The sequence below is a fragment of the Trachemys scripta genome, chromosome 7, assembly GCF_013100865.1.
Source record: "Trachemys scripta elegans isolate TJP31775 chromosome 7, CAS_Tse_1.0, whole genome shotgun sequence".
NCBI lineage: Eukaryota > Metazoa > Chordata > Testudines > Emydidae > Trachemys > Trachemys scripta.
Window position 1 is genome coordinate 54,305,491 of NC_048304.1, and position 25,873 is coordinate 54,331,363.

The 25,873-nt window shown below is 42.8% G+C and overlaps 1 protein-coding gene across 1 annotated transcript in view; it reads left to right on the plus strand.

Moving 5' to 3' along the window:
* LOC117880074 (protein transport protein Sec24C-like) overlaps positions 1-25,412 on the plus strand; it is a 39,485-nt gene extending 14,073 nt beyond the window's left edge. The window contains exons 2-8 of the mRNA XM_034775784.1: positions 192-394; positions 7,361-7,447; positions 9,899-10,040; positions 12,707-12,882; positions 14,480-14,941; positions 20,701-20,831; positions 25,230-25,412. Coding sequence (XP_034631675.1) covers positions 220-394; positions 7,361-7,447; positions 9,899-10,040; positions 12,707-12,882; positions 14,480-14,941; positions 20,701-20,831; positions 25,230-25,412 — 1,356 coding nt within the window. The 5' untranslated portion in view covers positions 192-219. The remainder of the gene's footprint in view (positions 1-191; positions 395-7,360; positions 7,448-9,898; positions 10,041-12,706; positions 12,883-14,479; positions 14,942-20,700; positions 20,832-25,229) is intronic.
* Positions 25,413-25,873: the final 461 nt, after the last annotated feature.

The window sequence follows — 25,873 nt, forward strand, 5'->3', positions numbered from 1 at the left end:
AAATTCCCCCCGGACGCTATTTTTAACTGAAAAAAGCCGGACATGTCCGGGGGAATCCGGACGAATGGTAACCCTATTCTCTAGCATCTCACGGTTACTAGCAGGCCAGCTCCCGCTCAGCAGCTTTCATAGCAAGGGATCCTTTTTGGACTATTGTTTTCTAATTGTGTTCTTTTTTCCTCTCCTTGCAGGTGAGACTAGTTTGGGGATGTGAACACAATGAGTGTAAACCAGCAAGCTCACACAGGGCTTCCTTATGGGCAGCCTCAGCCTGGATATCAGGGATACCAACAGTCTGGTTATGGAGGGCAGCAAATGCCTGGAGTTCATCATTCTCAGTATGGCGCTTACAATGGTCCGCTGCCAGGATATCAGCAGCCAGCCCCTCCACAAGGTACTCTTAATCAAGACTTAGCAACTTAAAATAGCCTGTGAGTTTGAGTGCATTGGGAATGCTTTTCCAGAGCTGATGGCCTACTGTTAGCTAAATTAATATTTTATGGTATAACTTCTCTTTAATATGAACAGTACTGTATGCTAACTCTTCAGAAGTCAAGGTAAAAAGTGGGTTTTCTTGTGGTGCAGCCTCACAGTGTTGCTTATCATTTGGTGGCATAGAAGCCATTTGACCAGCTCACTAGGACTTAAACTTTTTTAGTAGCCCACAAATTAATTGTTGAGAAGGCCCAATGGCAGCTTGTTCCCTATAGTTCCCCCCTCATGTGGTCCAGGAGCAAGAATGCACAGGACAGTTTCCATGCTAAGCTTGGATTGAGGGCAGTAATAGACTGATAACAGGCCATGTGACTGAGGCAGGTCCATATTCATCTGCAGAAAAAACCCATGGATCACTCTTGCTCCTGAAAGATGAGGGCATGCGATCTGTGATAGTGTTGGTGAAATGACTGGTAATACTGTGGCCATATGTGTAATAAATAAATGTTACCAGTTTAAATGGATACTGTTAATGATAGTCAAAATTAGTTCTGCTTTTATTTTGCATCTGTTTGCAAGGCAGATCTAATGTTTTTCTCCATCTTCAAAACAAATGCTGTTGTAACAAAATAATTCAGTGTCAGCAGGTAAGCAACTAAAGAGCAACTCTGCTATATACACCTCTACCCCGATATAACACGAATTCTGATATAACGCGATAAAGCAGTGCTCGGGGGGGGCTGTGTACTCTAGCGGATCAAAGCAAGTTCGATATAACGCAGTTTTACCTATAACACATTAAGATTTTTTGGCTCCCAAGGACAGCATTATATCGAGATAGAGGTATAGTATGATAGAGGTGAAGAAACTGAATAAGAAATGAAGCTTAAATTTCATGTTTTTAATTTGCTTTTCATAAAACAATTTGAAAATATTACCTTTTAATGTCTGTAAAGAGTTGGATTCCTAGGGCTAAAATTCTGTGTCACTCTGGGCATAGGTACTTAATATGATATCACCATCACAGCCTTCAGCCCTTCACCTTTTAATAGTGTAACACATTGTGTGCATGATTTAAATCACTTCTACTAAGATGACAGTAGTTCAAATTTTCTTTAGGGACCATTATGGAAAGTTTAATGTTTGACTTTTTACTGTAATCAGTGTCTGGAAGTTAGTTCTGGGAAAGATAACATATTTTCTGTTCACTCCTTTTGATGTCTATGAAATGAAACTGCCAAGTGGCTTCCTGTCTGATACTACAGTGATTGTAAGGCATGAAAGTACTTCTCTTTTCAAGACGAGTGGCTGTTTTTATTTTTACCCCTTTCCTCTGAGTTCTGTTTTGGTTGCACTAGCAATAAAACACTGCTCAATTACAGATGTAGCTGAAATACTATTTGCAAAAATCTAAGATCCTGAATGCCTCAGTAAATTGGTGGCAATGGGATATGAACCTTTTTGCCTCTAGATCACCAGAACAAAACCAGCTCAGGTCAATAGTGATGGCTGTTGGTTGGTTGAAGTGCAATGAGTTTGGTCTGACCTGTTCCCAGTGGACAGAGGCTCACATCCCAAAATACCATTTTTACAGTAAAGATAAGACCAGTGATTAAATGGGGCACAGGGTCTACTTTTCATGTCATGCTTAGAGGTGGTTCTCTCAGGTTATAGTGGAAGCATATTAGTGGGATAGTGTGAAGGATGCTTGAATTACCTGATTGTGTGTACTGTACAACTTTTGCAGATAGATTAAAGGCTTTGGTCCCTGGAACTATCAGTCGAGCACTTCTCACTGGCATGAAATTGACTAGCTCTTTTAAAAAGCTTGTATGTGACTGGGGAGGAGGAGAGAAGAAATGTAGGATGCTCTGAGTATTAACATAACATCCAGAAGTGGACATTTGTTCCTATGACTGCCAGACATGGGAAATGGAGGGAGACAAGCAACACAGCATCAGGGGAGGACAGATGAAGTTACAGTGAATTTAAATTAGATGAATGGATCCTTAGTCTGAGGAACATGAAACTACTGACACTGACATATATTCCTGAAACTTCAGCTGAGGGTTAAGTACTTCATCAAATTTTTTACTTGGTATTATATTATCAGGGACCTGATAAACGTGCAGCCATATATATTACTTTAAATGCAGGCAACTTTAAAAGGATTCAAGAGGTGGGGTGGTTTTCCCAGCAACTTCTCCCTTGCTCTGCTGCTTGCATCACCTTCTGGAGCTGGCCAACTTCCTTCTCTCATTCTTCCTTTTTTTGGCCAGCTGTCTGGCCATCTCTTCTCCTCCCTATCACATATAAAGGTGTATCTCACGTAATGGTGGTAGGATTCATTTGCTCTGCATGATGTATAGGCCAGTCCAGAATCGTAAGGGGCTGGCAGAAATTTAGCACCATGTAGCTTCAGAATTGCAGTTGAGACTACATTTAAAAAACAGCGAGGGATCTAAAAAAGGTGGCTGCTATGCCGTGCTTTTAGAGGAGAAATCCCATTTTCTGATCTGACTTTTATAGTAGTGATAGTCCCAGTTGGTAGCAGAGTAGAAGAGGTGCCATGCCACTAGTTTTCACTGTAAGTGGGATAAAGACATGATGTCACACTATTGACTGAGCAATAGCTAGTTCTTGTTTAGGCTTTTGCGAACAGGGCTGCTAACAGAGAGTTTTGCAAGGGAGTTCTCCAGGTGAAGGAGGAGCAAATACAGGACCCTTGGGGACTGTGTGCTGTGGCTGGGTGAAGTACTGTGAGCTTCAAAGTAAGGTTTGAAAGCTAGAAGACTTTGTTAATTGGCTGAGCCTTAGTCAGTGGGCGGGGCTATCAAGAAGGCCAGGCCTTTATAAAGCAATGAGCAAGTGACCAGGGAGTTTTGCAAGGGAGTTTGGAAGAGGAGTGGGAAGGGGGTAAGGTTCACTTGCTGTTCTTTAAAACCTGTAAACTAACTATATTCAAAACTTCTTGATTTAAACAATACCCTTTCATTAACTTAGGTAGCTGTAGGAGAGAATGCAGGCAGAAGCCCAGCAGCAGAGTGGGGGCTACCCAGTTTATTGTGCTGAGTGCAGCATGTCTGATTACCTGCCCTATGGGCAGGTGGCGTATATGTGCATTCAGTGTAATGAGCTCTTGGCCCTCAGAGACTGCGTACTGGCTTTGGAGGCCAGGGTGGCGGAATTGGAGGAGCTAAGGGGGAGCAGCGAGGTATGTTGATGAGGCTTTCTGGGACACTGTAGAATTGTCCCACCTCCGGTCAGACAGCCCCTGTGCTGTTGAGGAGGATGAAAGGTCCAGGAAAGTAGAGCAGTCAACGGGAGCAGAGGGAAACCTTCCCATATTTGGGACCCTCCTTCCAGATGGTGTTGGGATATCCTCTTGCACTGAGGTTGCCTCTCCAGGGGAGGGAACTCCAGTCACTAGGAAAAGGCAGGTGTTAGTAATGGGAGATTAAATCATTAGAAACATAGATAGCTGGGTTTGTGATGACCAGGAGAACCGTATGGTGACTTGCCTGCCTGGTGCGAAGGTTGCGGATCTCTTGAGGCTTCTAGATAGACTTATGTGTAGTGCTGGGGAGGAGCCGGTGGTTGTGGTACAGGTAGGTACCAATGACATAGGGAAGGGTAGAAGAGACGTCCTGGAGGCCAAATTTAGTCTGCTAGGGAAGAGACTGAAATACAGGACTTCTATGGTGGCATTCTCAGAAATGCTCCCAGTTCCACGCGCAGGGCCAGGTAGGCAGGCAGAGCTTCAGAGTCTCAATGCGTGAATGAGACAATGGTGTAGAGAGGAACTGGGGAAACTTTTGGGATGGGGGAGCCTATACAGGAGAGATGGGCTCTACCTAAACCAAAGTGGAACCAGACTGCTGGAACTTAACATTGAAAAGGTTGCAGAGCAGTTTTTAAACTAAGAGACGGGGAAAAGCCGACTGCTGTAGAGGAGCACATGGATCGAACAGAGACTTCTCTTAGAGGAGAGTCTAGTTATAGAGATTCTCTAGGTTTTAGTCAGGAGGAGAGGATGGAAGAGGATAATCTAGGGGCCAGATCAGACAAGAAACATTCACATAAAGAATCGGACACATCAGAAAAGGGCAGACAAATAAACAGTGATAATTTTTTAAAGTGCTTCTATATAAATGCTAGACATCTAAATAATAAGATGGGTGAACTAGAGTGCCTCGTGATAAAGGAGGATATTGATATAATAGGCATCACAGAAACCTGGTGGACTGAGGACAATCAATGGGACAAAATCATTCCCAGGGTACAAAATATATCGGAAGGCCAGAACAGGTCGTGGGGGGTGGCAATATATGTGAAAGAAAATGTAGAATCAAATTAAGTAAAAAATCTTAAGTGAATCCACATGTTCCATAGAATCTCTATGGATAGTAATTTCATGCTGTAATAAGAATATAACATTAGGGATCTATTATCGACCACCTGACCAGGACAGTGATAGTGACGAAGAAATGCTAATAGAGAGGCTATCAGAATTAAGAACTCAATAATAGTGGGGGATTTCAATTATCACCATATTGCCTGGGAGCATGTCACCTCAGGACCAAATGCAGAGACAAAATTTCTCGATACTTTAAATGACTGTTTCTTGGAGCAGCTGGTACGGGAACCCACAAGGGGAGAGGCAACTCTCGATTTAGTCCTGAGTGGAGTGCAGGAACTGGTCCAAGAGGTAACTATATCAGGACTGCTTGGAAATAGTGACCATAATATAATAACATTTAACATCCCTGTGCTGGGAAGAACACCTCAACAGCCCAACACTGTGGCATTTAATTTCAAAAAGGGGAACTATGCAAAAATGAGGGGGTTAGTTAAACAGAAACTAAAAGGTACAGTGACTAAAGTGAAATCCCTGCAAGCTGCATGGACGCTTTTCAAAGACACCATAATAGAGGCCCAACTTAAATGTATACCCCAAATTAAAAAACACAGTAAAAACTAAAAGAAAAGAGCCACCGTGGCTTAACAACCATGTAAAAGAAGCAGTGAGAGATAAAAAGGCATCTTTTAAAAAGTGGAAGTCAAATCCTAGTGAGGTAAATAGAAAGGAACATAAATACTACCTAATTAAGTGTAAAAATGTAATAAGAAAAGCCAAAGAGGAGTTTGAAGAATGGCTAGCCAAAAACTCAAAAGGTAATAACAAAATGTTTTTTAAGTACATCAGAAGCAGGAAGCCTGCTAAACAACCAGCGGGCCCCTGGACCATGGAGATACAAAAGGAGCACTTAAAGACGATAAAGTCATTGCGGAGAAACTAAATGGATTCTTTGCTTCAGTCTTTACGGCTGACGATGTTAGGGAGATTCCCAAACCTGAGCTGGTTTTTGCAGGTGACAGATGTGAGGAATTGTCACAGATTGAGGTGTCGCTAGAGGAGATTTTGGAATTAATTGATAAACTTAACAGTAACAAGTCACCGGGACCAGATGGCATTCACTGAAGAGTTCTGAAAGAACTCAAATGTGAAGTTGCAGAACTATTAACTATGGTTTATAACCTGTCCTTTAAATCGGCATCTGTAGATCTCACAAAAAACTAAGTGATTGGGCAACAAAATGGCAAATGAAATTTAATGTGGATAAATGTAAAGTAATGCACATTGGAAGAAATTACCCGAACTATACATACAATATGATGGGGGGGCTAATTTCGCTTCAACAAATCAGGAAAAAGAACTTGGAGTCATCGTGGATAGTTCTGTGAAGACGTCCATGCAGCGTGCAGCGTTGGTCTAAAAAGCAAACCAGATATTAGGAATCATTAAAAAGGGGATAGAAAATAAGACAGAGTGTATTTTATTGCCTTTATATAAATCCATGGTATGCCCATATCTTGAATACTGCGTACAGGTGTGGTCTCCTCATCTCAAAAAAGAGATATTGGCAGTAGAAAAGGTTCAGAGAAGGGCAACTAAAATGATTAGGGGTTTGGAACGGGTCCCATATTAGGAGAGATTAAAGAGGCTAGGACTTTTCAGTTTGGAAAAGAGGAGACTAAGGGGGGATATGATAGAGGTATATAAAATCATGAGTGATGTAGAGAAAGTAAATAAGGAAAAGTTATTTACTTGTTCCCATAATACAAGAACTAGGGGCCACCAAATGAAATTAATGGGCAGCAGGTTTAAAACAAATAAGACTGTGCGCTGTGTGAAGAAGAACTTCCAACTTGTGGAACTCCCTGACTGAGGAGGTTGTGAAGGTTAGGACTATAACAGCGTTTAAAAGAGAACTGGATAAATAAATGGTGTTAAGTCTGTTAATGAATATTAGCCAGGATGGGTAAGGAAGGGTGTCCCTAGCCTCTGTTTGTCAGAGGGTGGAGATGGATGGTAGGAGAGAGATCACTTAATCATTGCCTGTTGGTTCACTCCCTCTGGGGCACCTGGCATTGGCCACTGTCGGTAGACAGGATACTGGGCTAGATGGACGTTTGGTCTGACCCAGTATGGCCATTCTTATGTTTTGTTAGTGAAATGTGGAATAAACCTACCGTGGGCTGAGCTTGTATGAATGTTTCATAGGAGATAGTTGCTTTTCTGACAAGGTTTTTCCTGGGAAAAGCAGTCCTATAGAGTTCTCTGAATTCCATGTTGCTGCTAGAATACTTGTTGTTGACCAGGCTCAATACTGGTTAAGCCTGTACTATCTACAATGGTTAGATGTTGCCCATTAGTAGTACATTTTCTATACAATAGAATAGTAATATGGAGTAGCAGTGTATAGGGAATATTTCAGGATTTGTGGGGTATAACAAATAGAGCCATGCTACATCTCTATGGGTTTCTCTGCTCTAAAGCAAACTGACTTCAGCTGGCATTGTCGAGTTCACCTCTGAGTACTGTCTCTCAGGCTTTACTTGCTGGTGTGTTTTGTCTTTCCAGGTTACTTTTCTTCCTTGGGGTTCCCTTCGAAGGGCTCTCCTGTTTCTCTCAACTCTGACACTCCTACTCTTGCACCTAACTTCATAGGTAAATGGAGTCTTCTGTGTGGGAGTGTTTGTGATGTTGGCGTCCTGCTGTCCATACAGCAAAAAATAGTTTCTCTGCTAAGTGTCTCTGTGAAATCTTTTATGTTCACATTTGATCTGAGCGTTTTGTTTCAAGGAAGTAGTGAATATGCACTTTGCTACTCAGTTGCAGGTTGATGGTATCCTCACTGTTCTACTCCCTGGCAGCCCTCCAGAAACACACACAGCGTATAAAGAAAGAATCTTAGTAGAAATTCCTGAAGATTGCCTGATTTAGACTGAACTACAGCTATGTTTGTCTATCCTGTTAGTTTAGGGCACTATGAGGTCAAAATTGGGGCTAACCCACTAAAACAAGTTTCAGAGTAGCAGCCGTGTTAGTCTGTATCTTTTTGCGGATACAGACTAACACGGCTGCTCCACTAAAACAATTTCACTATAAAGAGAGATTGAGATTTTTGTCAAAGTATCTTTAGTCTCAGGATAGTGTAGATGGTAAATGAAATGGCCCAATGGGGTCTGCACTGCAAAAGGGCAATGTCTTTAGCTGAGGATAAAGGTGGACAGAGGGGCTTTAGCGGTGACACTAATATTTCCAGGTAATATTGGCCAGCAGCAATTTTAAAGTAAATATTTTCCAGTGATTTCTTGGAGCAATTGCAAGGAAATGATTAAAGAAATGCATTCATAACTAGCGTTGATGTATTTGCAAGAGACTCTGAGTTCTGTCAACAAAGTTAAATCACCTTTGAACATTTCATTCATGTGTTTATGCATTTTAGACTATGCTAACATTAGAGCAGTCTCACTATCCCCTTCTAGGAATCAGTCTAGATATGCTTTTCAGATGCCTGGGATAGACCCACGGTAAGGTTGTATCCCACAATTCCTAACAGTTTTGCAAGGAGGCTGTTTCATTATGGGAAGGAGACCCCAAAAATGCCTTAAAGTTTCTTAAATGAAATTAAGTGCCAATAGTCACCCATCTCAAAAAAAGATATAGCAGAAATAGAAGGGGCTCAAATGAGCAACTCAAACGATTAGAGGTCTGGAGGGACTTCTGTATGGGAAGAAAAGATGAAAAGTATTAGGATTGTTTAGTTTAGAGAGGAGACAAATGAGATGTGACTTATTGGAGGTATATAAAAAACGAATGGTATAAAGTAAATTTAAATGTCCCCTTGTTCTTGGTATTGTGAGGCAAGGCAAATAGGGCATTCAGTGAGATTTTGGCAATTAATTTAAAACTTATAAAGGGGAAAAACTTGTTCACATAAGGCATAATTAGCTCATATAACTTATTCCATGCTATCTCTGAGGTCAGGTGCATAGTAAATTAAAATAAGACCATGCTTATATAGGCAGAATAAAATGTATGAATATAAGCCCATCTTGATTGTGTGCAAAAAACCAACTTCCTGGGATTGAAAAATAGCTTCCCCTATGGCAGTTTATTTCATAACTCCATTATGGGGATACTAGCAGCATACTATGAAATATCTGGTACTGGCCACTGTCGGGATACCACTAGTGGTCCAATATGATATAGCAATTTTATGTTTTAAGTCATCTGCATCTAGTCATATGTATAATAATACAAATACACGTTTTTTATGGCTAGTTGTCTTGATTGTGCTACTAAGTATCCATAAGTGTGTTTGTCAATGTGATCATACCAAATCTATGCTTGTGCATTCTGTTTTGGAAGTAGACACTGAAAGCACTTCTTTGGCATTGCCCTATGTGCTGGGGGACTGATAAGGAAGACAGACTTAATTTCACTGCACAGTTATGTCCACACTGCAACTGAAACAGTTTGATCTAACAAATATGAGACTAAGTCTGTTAACCACTATTCACAGTCTCCAAAAACTTCAATTTAGACATGTTGTTCCCAGTTATATTACAAAAAATATAGTGCCAGGAAACAATTTTGTAAATGGTTCCAGCAAATGCTTTTCATCTGCCAGTGCGTACGGGGAAAGTGACCCAATGTTGACATAAGATCCCACCTGACCACTTCCCTTACTTGGGTTTGAAAATAATTTAGCCACTAGCATAAAGGGGGTCACACCACTGTTACTGTAAGGATGATGGACATTTGGGCCTTGTCTTTAGCTGACTCTTTGGTCATTGCTACCACTGGTGAACTTCCACTGCTGAGACTTAACCGAATATCATCTAGACCTCTTCTGAGTGGAGGTAGACAACACTGTGGCTAAAAGTGCTGGCAGCCTGTTCATGCTAGGGCTTTCACTGTTGCTATAAATGGAGCTGCATTGATGCTTCAGCAATGGTGAAAGGTCAGTGTAGATACTGCCTTTGATCACAAATCATTAATCTCCTCTTGCATACGGATTCTTGTTTCCCTTAGTTTTGGGTACCTGGTCAGTGCTGGTAGATTTCTGTGAGGTAATCTATGCAATTAATATTTCTCTCTGTGTATCCCTAGGTACATTAAGAGCTCCCCCTACGTCTGGAGCTCCCCTACCAACCTCTGGTGCACCTGTTCCTGCTGGCCAGCCAGTGTATAGTCAGTTTGGGCAAGGAGATGTGCAGAATGGGATTGCAACTTCAGCAGTCCAGATGCAAAGGTACTTATGAGAAGAGCAAGTCATAGGAAAGGCTTCGGCCACCTTAAATCTATCAAGCTACTAGAGCACAATACTACTTTCCTCCCGCCTCGCCCCCCCAAAGAAGGGCAAAAATACTTATGGTCTCTTAACTTGTGCTTTAGGTAGCAAAGAGATTTTGAAGTGGCTTCAGATTTTTTTTTGTCTTACTGCCACTTGTGAAACAATGTAAAAGGGAAAGGAATATAATCAAAACATCAGTGAAACTCAATGAGCAGACTTCTCAGAGGTTCTGAGCATACCCAGTTTCTTTGGCATCAGTGTGGCCGGGGAGTTCTCTCAGCCACTTTGAAAATCAGGCTAGAAACCCCTTCTCCTCCCCCCCCCCTTTTTTTAAATTCCTTTAGAATAATATCTCATGAGCTTGAAACTCTGTTAGTTCCTGAAACATTCTGCTCTTGTTAGCTATGTCAGAGTTGCTCATGAGCGCAGGGCTGTTGTCTTTGGGTTTTTTAGGTGAGAACATTGACACTTGGGTGCAGACCATATTTAAAGAATTTCATGTGCTTAAAATATAGGTGAGTAGGAAGGGGTCCAAACTTTGAATCAATCAGATTTGAGTCACTGAGCTTTATGGAGTAACTCTCTTCCCTCCCCCCACCCTTTATTTTATTAAGCTAGTGGTCTCCAACCTTTTTATGCCCAAGATCACTTTTTAAATTTAAGGGCAATCCAGGATCTATCCTGCCACTTCCCCAAGGCCCCGCTCACTGCATTTCCCGCCACACCTCCTCCCCGGTGCTTGCTCGCTCTTCCCCACCCTCACTCACTTTCACCGGGCTGGGGAAGGGTGTTGGGGTTTGGGAGGGTGTGCGGGCTCTGGGTTGGGGCAGAGGGGTTTGCAGTGTGAGAGGGGGCTCCAAGCTGAGCCTGGGGCAGGGGATTGGGGTGCAGGAGGGGGTGAGGGGTGCAAGGTCTGGGAGGGAGTTTGGGTGCAGGAGGGGGGTCTGGGCTGGGGCAGAGTGTTGGGGTGCAGGAGGAGGTGTGGGGTGCTGGTTCTGGAATGGGGCTCAGGGCTGGGGTGCAGGAGTGGGTTCGGGGTGCAGGAGGGGGGGTATGGGGTGCTGGTTCCGGGAGGGGGCTGGGGGTTGGGGTGTAGCCTCCCACAGGGTGGCACTTACTGCGGGTGGCTCCCAATCGGTGGCGCAGCAAGGCCAAGGCAGGCTTCTTGCCTGCCCTGGCCCTGCGCTGCTCCCAGAATGGGACAACACGCCCCTGGGGAGGGGGTCGGTGGCACGGTGCGCTGCATGATGCCCCTCTCTGCTGGCACTGCCCCCTCAGCTCTCATTGGTCACAGTTCCCTGGCAATGGGAGCTGTGGGGACAGTGCTTCCGGGAGTGGTGTAGGGCCGAGCGTCAGCCCAGCTGCACCGCTGGTGATCGCGATTGACTGGGAGAGTCCCCAGGATCGACCAGTCGATGGCGATTGACCGGTTGGTGACCACTGTATTAAGCAATCATTTCTGCCACAGTAAAACTGTTTATCTTTGGCTTTTATAACCTGTTTTTATTGTCTTTAAATCCTTCCTGTGTGGAAGGGGAATACGCTGCTTTGTGCGGGACCTAAAGTTAGTTATTTTTTTTCCTAGGAGGATTTTAAGTATTGATCGTAGGAAGAGTCTTCCCCTATTATAATGCAATAAGTATATGTAACATTTCACAGTAGGGAGAATTTGCTACACAGTCTGAATCTTTGCATCTGGAAAGCTTCTAGAAAGACCTCAGTGGTAGACATAGACACTACAGTATAGTGGGCACAGTGGTTGTCAGTAGTTACTAACTATTAATCTGTTCAAAAACTTCCCCTCAAAAATCTTAGGTTGTAGTAATCATATAACATCAGGCGTTTTAAGACTCTAATACTCTGTTCAGTTTCTGTATGTTTATATTCTTACAGTAGCATTAATTTCTGTCTTAGCTCGAGCTCATCATCCTTCTGTTTGAAACTTCACTGTCTGCATCCTTGTGGGAGTAACTTTTTAAATATCCCTTCTGGCTTCTTTGTGACCCTTTGGAATTCAGAGGATTCTCCAGCCAAGGGCCCCTCTGTCATGCCAGTAGGTTTTAGAGGATGGCTGGGCATGGATCCTTTTTGGAGTCGGACATCATTTCTTTTAATTGGCTGTAATAGTCTCCATTGATTGACACTAAGCACTTCCTTTTCTCACTCGCCCTCCAGAATGGCTGATCCACCCTAGCTTGACAGCTCTTCCAGCCTCAAACTAACTGGGGGGTGAGACTGAGAAGTACAAGGCAGGTATCCCAGTTGGCAGTGCAGAGCACTGCTACTATGCCACTACACTGCAGCAATACTTCTAGGACAGTGCTGTGCCTAACATGGGAAAAAACAAAAGCACAGTGTTTGGTGAGGTGAATCTATGAGTATTTATATTGCAAGAAACACTGGATTTTTGATAGCAGAATTGTTACAGAATATTAAAGGATGTGCAGAAACTAATTGTACTTCAGACTTCATGTACTGCATAGTTCTCAGGGTTTTGTGAGAACTTGAAACCAAGGTGTGTGTTGGAACAGTCAAACAGTTTGTAAAGCATGGAAAACTGTCATTCCTCACATAACAGGGCACTCTTAATAACATTTGTATTCTTTCCTTCTCTCCCCTCACAGGCCCTCTGCATCTCAGCCATTCATACCAGGCACTGCACCCACACCTGTTAGCCAACCAGCTACCTTCCAGCAATATGGCCCTCCGCCAACCAGTGCGCAGCAACTGACCAATCACATGGCAGGAATGCAGATAGGCAGTTCAACCTCTGCTCCTCCCCCAGCTGGACTGGGCTATGGTGAGTTATTTTGGCACATAGGGTTGTGTATGTATAATTGTTTTCGCTCTGTGTTCGTATTTTGGTAGTGGAGCCATTTTTGTATGGCAGTGACCCTCTTCCAATAAGAGATGGTGTTTTCTGGACATTGAGTGTCATGGTAGTATACAGGTAGATCTTATAGTGATAGGAAGTTACTTGAGAAAGCTTAGCACTGAGCCTGTGACATGTGGTGATCCTGGGAATGGATTGCAGGAACCGAGAAAGAAAAGTGTAACTGGTTCTACTGTTCAGCTACACTAGTTGGATGTGAACTACAGAAATAGACCATTTTCTCAGCCAGCTGTTGCAGATTCTACATACATTGATGCTGGGCAGGAGCCTGGTCTAAAAAAGTGAGGGGGGGGGAAGCCTGTTGGAGCTACCAAAGGTACAGAGCACTGAACCTGTGTGAACAATAAGTGGATGAAAGACTGTATTGTCCTGCACTGAAGGGTTTCATGGGGCTTTGTAAACTAAATAAACATCAGAAGACTTCTACAGAAGAAAACGCTGAACCTGAGCATCCTTTCTGTGTTGTCATTCCTGCTACTGTAGTTGGCAAGACATTGCCTTTATACAGAAGGTTGGAAATTGCAGTGAAACTAGGTCTTCTCTGTGTGTAAACATTTTTATTGCACTTGAATTGTTTTAGTTAACACAATTAATTTTGCTAAGCCTATTCTGTACTATAGCGTAATCACACTTCCTATTTTTAGGAGAAAAACAAGTGGGATTTAAGTATACAAATTCTACTGTACACACTTAGGGTAATATCTTTCTCAAATTTCCCACTATAAATAGTATGGTGTAATTACCTCTAGATAGTAACATATTTTGGTACACAGAAAAAAGACAGGACATTTGCATTAAGGATATCATCTGTCTTGCATTGTTAGGCTTTGTCTACACTAGCACTTTTGTCGGTAAAAATTTTGTCGATCAGGGCTCTGAAAAAAACACCCCCTGACCGACATAAGTTTCACTAACAAAAGTGCTGGTGTGGACAGCGCTATGTCAGCAGGAGAGGCTCTCCTGCCGATATAGCTAACACCGCTTGTTAGGAGTGGATTAATTATGCTGGTAGGAGAGCTCTCTTGCTGGCAAAGAATGGCTACATGGGAGACTTTACAGCAGTACAGCTGTGCCGCTGTAAGGCCTGTTATGTAGACATAGCCTTACAAGGAGAAGGATCAATGGTAGGAGATAAAGTTCATTGTAGCTTTTCAATCTGGCTTTGCCCACTGCAAAATGGCCTTCACATTAATGAAAAGACTCACTATGTTAAACAGCACAAAATGAATTACAGATGTTCCTGGAATCAAAGATCATTGGGAGGTGGGGGGAAGCGTGATCGTGATTCAGGAACTCTTTAGGAACTTCATCTTCCTCAGCCTCTCCGACCCTAGTTTCAGAAGGGCTTTCATTGAAGGTTTTTGTCTGGATTTAAGAGCAGAGTGTAGTTTGAGGTAGAGATCAAGGTAGGTTAGAGGGTGTGGATTTTGTTTGTGCTCTCTTAACTCAGGTGTTTTTTGTCTTTGTGAAAGCAAATAATGGCAATAACTTTTCTGCTTGTCAGGTCCCCCAACATCCGTTCCTCCAACCTCAGGAAGCTTTACTGCTACAGGATCTGGTCTCTACACATCTTACTCTTCAAGCCAAGGACCCCCTCCTGTTACCATGACCCATGGATTGCCTCCTACCAGCCTGTCTCAGGGTCTTTCCCTGGCGCAACCTGCTTTTTCTGGTCCACCACTGTCAGCCCAGCGCCTCCCTCAAGCCCCTGGTTTTGTCCCACCTCCCTGCTCCACAGGGATTGGACCTTCCAGTTACCCTCCTACCACTGGGGCCCCAAGACCTTCAACAATGCAAGGCTCACAGTTACCTGGACAGGCTCTAACTGGATTACCAACATCCCAGCCTAATCATGTGTCCTCACCACCACCTCATCCATCCATGTCAGGGCCTGCAATGACTGGCCTTCAGGGACCACCTCCTCCCACACATCCTTCCCAGTCAGGATACCAAATGCAGCAGAATGGTAAGTCATCCCGTTGCTCCTTCTATACTTGATGTAAGGTAATGTGCAGTCGGAGCGAACTAGTGGTATTGGTTACTGAGTTGCAGTCATCAGGAAGGAATTACTGTCCTCTTGAAGGAAGAGAATGTCTTTTTTCCAAATGCATTAGGTAGGTACAAGGCAGGATCTTCAGTGAGCTTAAACACAAAAAGGAAACTTACAAGAAGTGGAAACTTGGACAGATGACTAGGGAGGAGTATAAAAATATTGCGCGAGCATGCAGGGGTATAATCAGGAAGGCCAAAGCACAGTTGGAGTTGCAGCTAGCAAGGGATGTGAAGGGTAACAAGAAGGGATTCTACAGGTATGTTTGCAACAAGATGATGATCAGGGAAAGTGTGGGACCCTTACTGAATGCGGGAGGCAACCTCGTGACAGTTTAATGTGGAAAAAGCTGAAGTACTCACTGCTTTTTTTGCCTCAATCTTCGCAGACAAGGTCAGCTCTCAGACTGCTGCACTGGGCAGCACAGTATAGGGAGGAGGTGAGCAGTCCTCAGTGGTGAAAGAACAGGTTAAGGACTATTTAGAAAAGCTGGACATGCACAAGTCCATGGGTCCAGCTTAATGAATCCGAGGGTGATGAGGGAATTGGCTGATACGATTGCAGAGCCACTGGCCATTATCTTTGAAAACCCGTGGCAACTGGGGAAGGTCCCCACGATTTGAAAAAGGCAGACATAGTGCTTATCCTTTAAAAAAGAGAAGGAGAATCTGGGGAACTAGAGACCAGTTAGCCTCACCTCAGTTCCTGGAAAATTCATGGAGCCGGTCCTCAAGATATCCATTTTGAAGCACTTGGAGGAGAGGAAGGTGATCAGGAACAGTCAACATGGATTCACCATGGACAAGTCATGGCTGACCAGCCTGATTGCCTTCTATGATGAGATAACTGGGTCTGTGGATATGGGGAAAGCAGTGGATGTGATATATCTTGACTTTAGCAAAGTTTTTGATACGGTCTCCCACAGTATTCTTGCCAGCAAGTTAAAAAAGTATGGATTGGATGAATGGACTATAAGGTGGATAGAAAGCTGGCTAGATCATCGGGCCCAATGGGTAGTGATTTATGGCTCAATGTTTAGTTGGCAGCTGGTATCAAGCAGAGTGCCCCTGCGGTCTGTCCTGGGGCCGGTTCTGTTCAATATCTTCATTAATGATCTGGATGATGGGGTGGATTGCACCCTCAGCAAGTTCATGGATGACACTAAACTGTGGAGAGAGGTAGATATGCTGGAGGGTAGGGGTCGGGTCCAGAGTCACCTAGACAAATTGGAGGATTGGGCCAAAAGAAATCTGATGAGCTTCAACAAGGACAATGCAGAATCTTGCACTTAGGACAGAAGAATCCCATGCACTGCTACAGGCTGGGGACTGACTGGCTAAGCAGCAGTTCTACAGAAAAGGACCTGGGGATTACAGTGGACGAGAAGCTGGATGTGAGTCAACAGTGTGCCCTTATTGCCAAGAAGGCTAATGGCATATTGGGCTGCATTAGTAGGAGCATTGCCAGCAGATTGAAGGAAGTGATTATTCCCTCTATTCGGCACTGGTGAGGCCCCATCTGGAGTATTGCGTCCAGTTTTCGTCCCCCCCCCCCCCCTACAGAAGGGATGTGGACAAATTGGAGAGAGTCCAGCGGAGGGTAACAAAAATGATTAGGGGGCTGGGGCACATGACTTACGAGGAGAGGCTGAGGGAACTGGGCTTATTTAGTCTGCAGAAGAGAAAAGTGAGGGGGGATTTGATAGCAGCCTTCAAGTACCTGTAGGTGGGTTCCAAAGAGGATGGAACTAGGCTGTTCTCAGTGGTGGCAGATGACAGAACAAGGAGTAATGGTCTCAAGTTGCAGTGAGGGAGGTCAAGGTTGGATTTTAGGAAACACTGTTTCACCAGGAGGGTGGTGAAGCACTGGAATGGGTTACCTAGTGAGGTGGTGGAATCTCCATCCTTGGAGGTTTTTAAGGCTGCCTTGACAAAACCCTGGCTGGGATGACTTAGTTGGGGTTGGTCCTGCTTTGAGCGGGGGTTAGACTGGATGACCTCCTGAGGTCTCTTCCAACCCTAATCTTCTATGATTTTATGATCTTTCTGCACTGCAGGAGAGTATGGATTCATTGTCTGAGTTTTAGGTGCAAGAGTGGTCTGGTTCCTGATTTGTCTCTGTTGGTCTCTTGGCTGCATTTTTTTATCTAGTGTTCCCTGTAGCTTGTTCAGAGTTTGAGGAGAGTCCTGAGATCACCCCTGGTGGATGTATCCCTAATGGAGATTTAGTGTTTACTCCATGCTTCTTGGTCAATGTAGGTGCTAACTGGGTTAAACTGAATTAGAAAAAATTTATTCTGGCTTGCATTGGTACAAAAGAATTGCTTACTGTTTAGCACCATAAAAAGAACAGGAATACTTGTGGCACCTTAGAGAATAACAATTTATTAGAGCATAAGCTTTCGTGGACTACGGCCCACTTCTTCGGATGCATATAGAATGGAACATATATTGAGGAGATATATATACACACATACAGAGAGCATGAACAGGTGGGAGTTGTCTTACCAACTCTGAGAGGCCAATTAAGTAAGAGAAAAAAAACTTTTGAAGTGATAATCAAGATAGCCCAGTATAGACAGTTTGATAAGAAGTATCAGAATACTTACAAGGGGAGATAGATTCAATGTTTGTAATGGCACAGCCATTCCCAGTCCTTATTCAATCCTCTAGTTTGCATATCAATTCCAACTCAGCAGTCTCTCCTTGGAGTCTGTTTTTGAAGTTTTTCTGTTGTAATATAGCCACCCGCAGGTCTGTCGCTGAATGACCAGACAGGTTAAAGTGTTCTCCCACTGGTTTTTGAGTATTATGATTCCTGATGTCAGATTTGTGTCCATTAATTCTTTTGCGTAGAGACTGTCTGGTTTGGCCAATGTACATGGCAGAGGGGCATTGCTGGCACATGATGGCATATATCACATTGGTAGATGTGCAGGTGAACGAGCCTCTGATGGTATGGCTGATGTGATTAGGTCCTATGATGATGTCACTTGAATAGATATGTGGACAGAGTTGGCATCGGGGTTTGTTACAAGGATAGGTTCCTGGGTTAGTGGTTTTGTTCAGTGATGTGTGGTTGCTGGTGAGTATTTGCTTTAGGTTGGGGGGTTGTCTGTAAGCGAGGACAGGTCTGTCTCCCAAGATCTGTGAGAGTAAAGGATCATCTTTCAGGATAGGTTGTAGATCTCTGATGATGCGCTGGAGAGGTTTTAGTTGGGGGCTGAAGGTGACAGCTAGTGGTGTTCTGTTATTTTCTTTGTTGGGCCTGTCTTGTAGGAGGTGACTTCTGGGTACTCGTCTGGCTCTGTCAATCTGTTTTTTCACTTCAGCAGGTGGGTATTGTAGTTTTAAGAATGCTTGATAGAGATCTTGTAGGTGCTTGTCTCTATCTGAGGGATTGGAGCAAATGCGGTTATATCTTAGAGCTTGGCTGTAGACAGTGGATCGTGTAGTGTGTCCTGGATGGAAGCTGGAGGCATGTAGGTAAGTGTAGCGGTCAGTAGGTTTCCGGTATAGGGTGGTATTTATGTGACCATCGCTTATTAGCACAGTAGTGTCCAGGAAATGGACCGCTTGTGTGGATTGATCTAGGCTGAGGTTGATGGTGGGATGGAAATTATTGAAATCATGGTGAAATTCCTCAAGGGCTTCTTTTCCATGGGTCCAGATGATGATGTCATCAATGTAGCGCAAGGAGAGTAGGGGCGTTAGGGGACGAGAGCTAAGGAAGCGTTGTTCTAAGTCAGCCATAAAAATGTTGGCATATTGTGGGGCCATGCGGGTACCCATAGCAGTGCCGCTGACTTGAAGGTATATATTGTCCGCAAATGTGAAATAGTTGTGGGTGAGGACAAAATCACAAAGTTCAGCCACCAGGTTAGCTGTGACATTATCAGGGATACTGTTCCTGATAGCTTGTAGTCCATCTTTGTGTGGAATATTGGTGTAGAGGGCTTCTCTGTTTAGCACCATATGTTTGCATTGTTCTTTACAAGAATAAAATATGGTTCCCTGCCCTGAAGAGTTTCCAATTCAAATTAAATATCTTGTGCTTTGGTTGGTAAAGTTGACATTTGCTTTCTCCTATATTCAGAAGTAGGGAATTTACAAAAATTAAATATCGGTGCTTGGGGATTAAAATGCGCACACCCTGCATGTTTATGGAAAGATTCGTAACATGTTGAGAATGGATTTCTACTTTCCCACTTATTACTTCTTTCTTCCATCTCCTTATGCCTTGATTTGTCTGCCTTGGTGAACTAAAGAGCAGTAAATTTAGAACTAATGAAAAGAAGTATTCAAACATAAGATCTACAGTTCTCATCCTGTTACGTTGCCTGCTGTTGATCACTGCATTGTAGAGTGGTATAGTTGCTGATCATGGGTTTTAGAGCGAGGTGCGCCTGAGTTCTAACCCTGACTGAAGTTCTCTCTGTGATCAGGTTAATTTATCCCTTTGAATTTGTTTCTCCCTTTGAAGTACTCTTCTTCATTGCAGGGGTGTTGAGGATGAATTCATTAATATCTATTACATTTTCTGCTAAATGATTGTGACCCTTAATGTTGATAACTAGCTGCAAGGATCAGGAAGACGTTCCCTGCAGCATTTTACAATCGGCTAGGTGAATTATTGACCATGTCACTTAGGCTATGTCTACACTAGTGAGCTTACAGCGGGCACAGCTGTACTGATGCAGCTGTGCTGCTGTAAGATTGCTTGTGTAACCACTCTATGCCGGCGGGAGAGAGCTCTCCCATCGACATAATAAAACCACCCCCAATGAGCTGCGGTAGCTATGTCAGCGGGTGAAGCTCGCCGACTGACATAGCGCTGTACACACTACCCCTTATGCTGGTGAAACATGTCAGGGGGGGGGGGGGGGGGGGGGGGTTCCAGATTCCTGACTGACACAAATTTTGCCAACATAAGTGGTAGTGTAGACATGGCCTAAATATTTAAGAACACTGCTGGGCAGAACTATCCGTTTTGTAAGAGAATTGTGGCAGATACATAGCTATCTACCTGTATACTGCCTTCTGTGTCTTTTGCAGCTGATACAACCGTGTACCACCCCAGGCATTTCCATTAATAAAGTGTAAAGCAAAGTGAAATAAATACATGCAATTTAAAAACTAAACAAATTAGAAAAGTAGAGTTTTAATCTCTGCTAATCTCAGGCAACACAAAAGCTGTCTGACACATTTCTGTCAGTATTTCTTTATTTTGTTGGTGCAGTATGGGGTACCGGACTGCTTCGGTCATAATCTATATTAGCCAGATCTGCAGCATAGCCTGTGTTTTCATAGAGGCTTTAATGCAGATCTAACCCATTAAGGGAGTAGGTAAAGGACCAGTTCTTCCCATTTCTGAAACAGATTCCAACAATGGATTACTTAAATCACTATTAAATCTGGACTACTCTGCTAGAGAGACATGTTACAACTGAAGAATTTTGATAAATCTCTTTGATCCTAATTACTTGAAGGGCAGGTAGCTGTCCATTTTTGGATTAAGATGACTAGAAAAATTGGTTAAGAAAGGAAGTGTTTAGTATTATTTGTATTAAAGTAGCTCCAGGGAGCCCTAGTCACAGACCCAGGACGCTGTTGTGCAAGGTGCTGTACAAATACAGAACAATTAGATATGCTTTCATTTTTTTGTTTCTTTTTCAGGTTCCTTTGGACAGGTTAGGGGCCCACAACCAAACTATGGCGGCGCTTATCCAGGAACACCAAATTACGGGAGTCAACCTGCACCACCTCCCCCGCCAAAACGCTTGGATCCAGACTCCATTCCTAGCCCTGTAAGTTAATTCAGTTCTGACCAACATGAACTTCCCCATAAAACATCTTCGTATAAATCAAACTGACGGATGCCAAAAACAGGTCCCAATGCTATATCTGTTGACTTTGTTCTTCATACTTCTGCCCGTGAACGATGGTTCTGAGAATATAACCTCTGGTTTACCAGAAGCAGTATTGTCTAGTGATTAGAGCATGGAACTGGGTGTAGGACATCTGAGTTCAGTTCCCAACTCTGTCCTTGATTCCGTGTGGTCTTGAACACATTACTGAGCCTCTCTCTCCCTTTGTTTCTCTATCTGTAAAAATGGGATACTTACCTGCCTCAGACAGTCATTGAGAAAAGAATTTGTATTCTGTTTGTAAAGAATATTGGGACTTTGGATGGAAGCTGCTATATAAGTACAGTTTTGCTACTGCTCATTAGCCCTATGGCATTGTAAATTCTGAATTTATAGCACTAATTTTCAGGGTGCTGCTTTGTTCCATGTTAGCATGTGGGAAGGGGAGAATTCCTCAGAAGCAACCTTCATCCCCTCTCTTGAGGACTCTGGTTAGACTACAAGCTTGTTAACCCAAAAGCAGAAGTATGGGGGTATTTCAAGTGAACACTAATATGTCAAAGTAGTACATATTGTCACTCCCCCTAAACAGACTTTGATCGTTGTGTGCTGATGTTTCTGTTAGTGACTCTTTGAAAGGGCCTACATCTGCAGATTTAGGCACAACACATGACCTGCCTTACTTAAAAGTAATCAAATGTCCTGTGGGAATTGTCACCTGAATTCTGAAAATCTCCCACGTCACTGATAGAACAAAATAAGTTCCATGTCTCGGTCCGAAACAGTTGACTGACTGACGCAGGTCCCAAAACTGCATTAATTCTGTCTGACACAGAGATTACCCAGCTTCTAAGAGGGATATAAACAATTGAGTTAGAAATCAATGATGGTTCAATTTGAGGAGACCTGGAGAGCTTGTTTATGGTATGGTGGGCCATTCATTACAAGTGTACTGTTACGCAATCCTGACAGGAACTGATTGAATATATAGCACCATAGCAGTTAATCCAGCTCTGCTGATATTTTGCTTATTTAAGGTATGGGCCATAAGGGTGTCGTCTTTCCTGTCCCTCTAGATGTAACTTCAAAGCAGCTAGTTAACTCTGTTGCCAAGAGCATTCTATGCAGAATCGTGAGACACTAGTAGTTGAAGGATGAGCTATTTCTCGAATTTTAATCCTCTACAGAGGGGAGGTTCCAAAAAGCAGGCAGGGGACTGGTTTGAGTGGTAGCCGTGTTAGTCTGTATCAGAAAAAACAATGAGGAGTCCTTGTGGCACCTTAGAGACTAACAAATTTATTTGGGCATGAGCTTTCGTGGGCTAAAACCTACTTCATCAGATGCATGGAGTGGAAAATACAGTAGGGAGGTATAAATACACAGCATTTGAAAAGATGGGAGTTGCCTTACCAAGTGGGGGGTCAGTGCTAACGAGCCAATTCAATTAAAGTGGAAGTGGCCTGTTCTCAACAGTTGACAAGAAGGGGTGGAAATCATTTTTGTAGTGCTAATGAGGCCAAGTAATCAAGGTGGCCCATTTTAAACAGTTGACAAAAAGGTGAGAGTATCAGCAGGGGGAAATTAGTTTTTGTAGTGACCCATCCACTCCCAGTCTTTATTCAAGCCTAATTTGATGGTGTCCGGTTTGCAAATTAGTTCCAGTTCTGCAGTTTCTCATTGGAATCTGTTTTTGAAGTTTTTTTGTTGAAGAACAAGCAACAGTGTGAAATGGCAGTCCCTCATAATTCCTACCACTAGCCTTTTAGGCTCATCCTCCACTCCTCCTGATTCTGCTGAGTTGGTGTTTCCAAAGACCACAATTGCTTCTGATGCTGACAAACTTTTTCAGGGCAATGGTTTTAGTCACTACTTTAATTTTATACCTGCCTTTAATCTGGCTTCATGTTACCACCTGATCTAACTAATGGTATTGAAGTCCTAGGCTTTTCTGGTTTTTGATTCTGTGTGTGTGTGTGTGTGTGTTTTAGGACTTGCTTTTTGGAAGGAATGGGGGCATTTTAATACCTTTGCTTGCTTCTCTCCTCTTTCACTAAATTAAATCTCAAGAAACTTGCATCAAGTGCCTCCATTGCAGCATGTTCTCAAAGCATAAATCCCCAAATTCTAGCAAAACAAGCATGTGAGTCATTGTCTCTGCCAACATAATGTTCAGAACCCAAGAACAGTTCAATGGCAAGACAGATTCTGGGATAACTGTGTAGTATGGAAGCAGATGTGTTCTTTTCCTCTTGTTGCATGATTGTACAAATGAATATATCTAACTCCAGTGCTATACATTTTGGCAGAGAGAAGTAACACTGTTACTTTTTGTTTTATTACTCTTTGTTTTTCTTTTTGTGGCACTCTGTTACTTTAAAAAAAAAAAAAAAAAAGCAACTCAGTGAGCTGCCACCCCAGCAGAAACCCAGGCACAGAATAGACCCAGATGCAATTCCTAGCCCAGTAAGTGCGGTGTCTGTCTTCTGTCATCTGTGTGTTGGTGACCACCTGTGCATGTTTGCAGCATAAGCTTCACCTTACTAACCCTTCAGTGTTAATCGTTTATCCTTCTTTCCCATCCCTTTCTGCTTACCTCATCAAAATGAATAAAATAAACACCACATGGGGACTGGTCATTAAATCACTTCCTATGTCATGAAATAAGGGGCAATAGAAAGTGGACAGCAGTTTGGAAGCAGATTATGAAGAATGTCTCCCCTCCACATTGTCTGACTTTTAAAAGCAAAATACCTACCTATATCAGATTCCAATTGGAACATCTATAACACGAAAAATGCAATATGAGTAGTTACACATACTCTTTCTGCATACCATATGCATGACAAGTACACACAGTTTGTTCCTTTTCTACCTGTGTAAGCTGAATTTGGTTACTGTTTATTCTTGAGCAGTGTTTGATGAATTGTCTCACTTTTGAAGTAACTGTTCTGTTTTTACATTAATTCCTCGTCTGAATCCCTTAGCAGACTTCCTCTGAGGGATGTGGAGCTATAAACATTCTTTCATTATCTGTGATCCTACACCACTGTTAAAAATTAAAATGTTAAATTTTTAAATTAGAAATGTGCCTTGAGAATCTTTTTAAAATGAAAAGTATCTACCTTTGGATTGGAGGAAAATGGTGGATTAAATTTTCTGTTACCCCAATATCATTTTTGCTTTACTGGTGATTGGTTAAAGTTGGTCACATGACTCATATCTAATCAGTGATGACACCAACTTCAGCTAATCTGTAGAGTTTTGAGAAGATTTTTCCTGGAATGGTCACAGTCTGATTCTGTGGTTGAGCATTCCACTTGCACAATTTAGAACATGTACTGTATAAGGGTAACAAGAACTCTGCTGTATAACACTCTGCATGTTAAAATAGGTTGCAAATTGAGGGATATAATTTGGGGGGAATGGATTGTTCAGTAGGATCAGTGCTAGATTAATGCTTAAACTGGATTTGGCATAGGTACTGAAAAAGTATTGCAAGGGCTAACCCTTTCTAGACTAAACTCTCCCATTCTGTGGCAGAGTTCAGTGGATACGTTTAATCCAAAAGTGCTGTTGAACTTCATAATGCATAATCTCTAATTAGACATATTCTTTTAAACACGTTTATCACGGTAACTAGTGGATTTAACACTGTTACCATCCTGTCGAGCTCAGCTTGAATGATCTGTAACAGTCTGAGTTGCAGACTGGCCTCGGTCCCAAAAGCTCAAAGTATGAACTCGAGTGAGCACTATGTAGAAGTGTTCAGATTATTTTAGGTCAGAGTCTAATCAGATATACAGTGGAACAGCTTCACTTTGTGAAAATACCGGGAACTTAACAGCTCAGAAAGAAAAAGCAGACAAAAAAGGAAGTGCAAGCTGAAAGATATTTGGAATCTATAACAAAGCTGCCAGAGAGATCTGGCTGTGATTGTAGTTGCAACAGAGTATACTGGGGAGCAGTAAAGAGCAGAATACTGTTAGAAATTATTTTCATGGGCCAAATTTTGCTTTAAGTGAGTCCAGATCAGATCTTAAAATGTAAAATATGCCAATCTTCAAAATAATTAAAATAGAAAACTGGGAAGGGGGGTTAAAATATGTTGGTTTTTGTTGTTGAAATAAACCCATCTCTTGTTTTATTCCCAATTTGTAAACAATAAGAGCTGACTGCTTGGTAAAGTTTAAACTATGTCTAGGCGTCTCAGTTCTTAGAGATAGTAATGTTTGTCCCAATCCCTGTCTGACTGCTTTGTAACTGCAGATTCTATGTTCCCCCATCCGTGTCTTCATGAAATGGAGCCTGCTGTGGCTAACATGCTGCTTTCCATTCTAGATCCAAGTAATTGAAGATGACAGAAATAACCGTGGATCAGAGCCATTCATCACTGGAGTTAGAGGGCAGGTCCCACCCCTCGTTACTACCAATTTTCTGGTGAAAGATCAAGGTAAAATGCTGTTCACTCCCTCCATAGGTCCTCCCCAAAAAAAGCACATTACACTGGTCTACAATTTTTGAGAAGTTGTCTGCTTCAGAGATAAAATGTGCTATTTATTATGTATTTTGATGTGCTGAATTCAAATATGACAATTAAAACAACTGTTTCTAAGATACTTAAGTTTTTACATTTTATGTCTATGTATTGTGACAGACCCAGACCAGTGGGGTACAGGAGTCTGGTAGAGGGCAAATATACTGGTCACTGGATGAGTAGTTTTCTGTTCCCTGAGTGACCAGAGCAGGGGCTGCACTAGAGTAATCAGGAACCTGCTAGAACTAGTTAATGCAGCTAATTAGGACACCTGGAGCCAATTAAGAAGGAGCTGCTAGAATCAATTAAGGCAGGCTAACCAGGGCACCTGGGTTTTAAAAAGGAGCTCTCTTCAGTTTGTGGTGCGAGTGTGAGGAGCTGGGAGCAAGAGGCGCAAGGAGCTGAGAGTGAGGGTGTGCTGCTGGAGGACTGAGGAGCACAAGCGTTA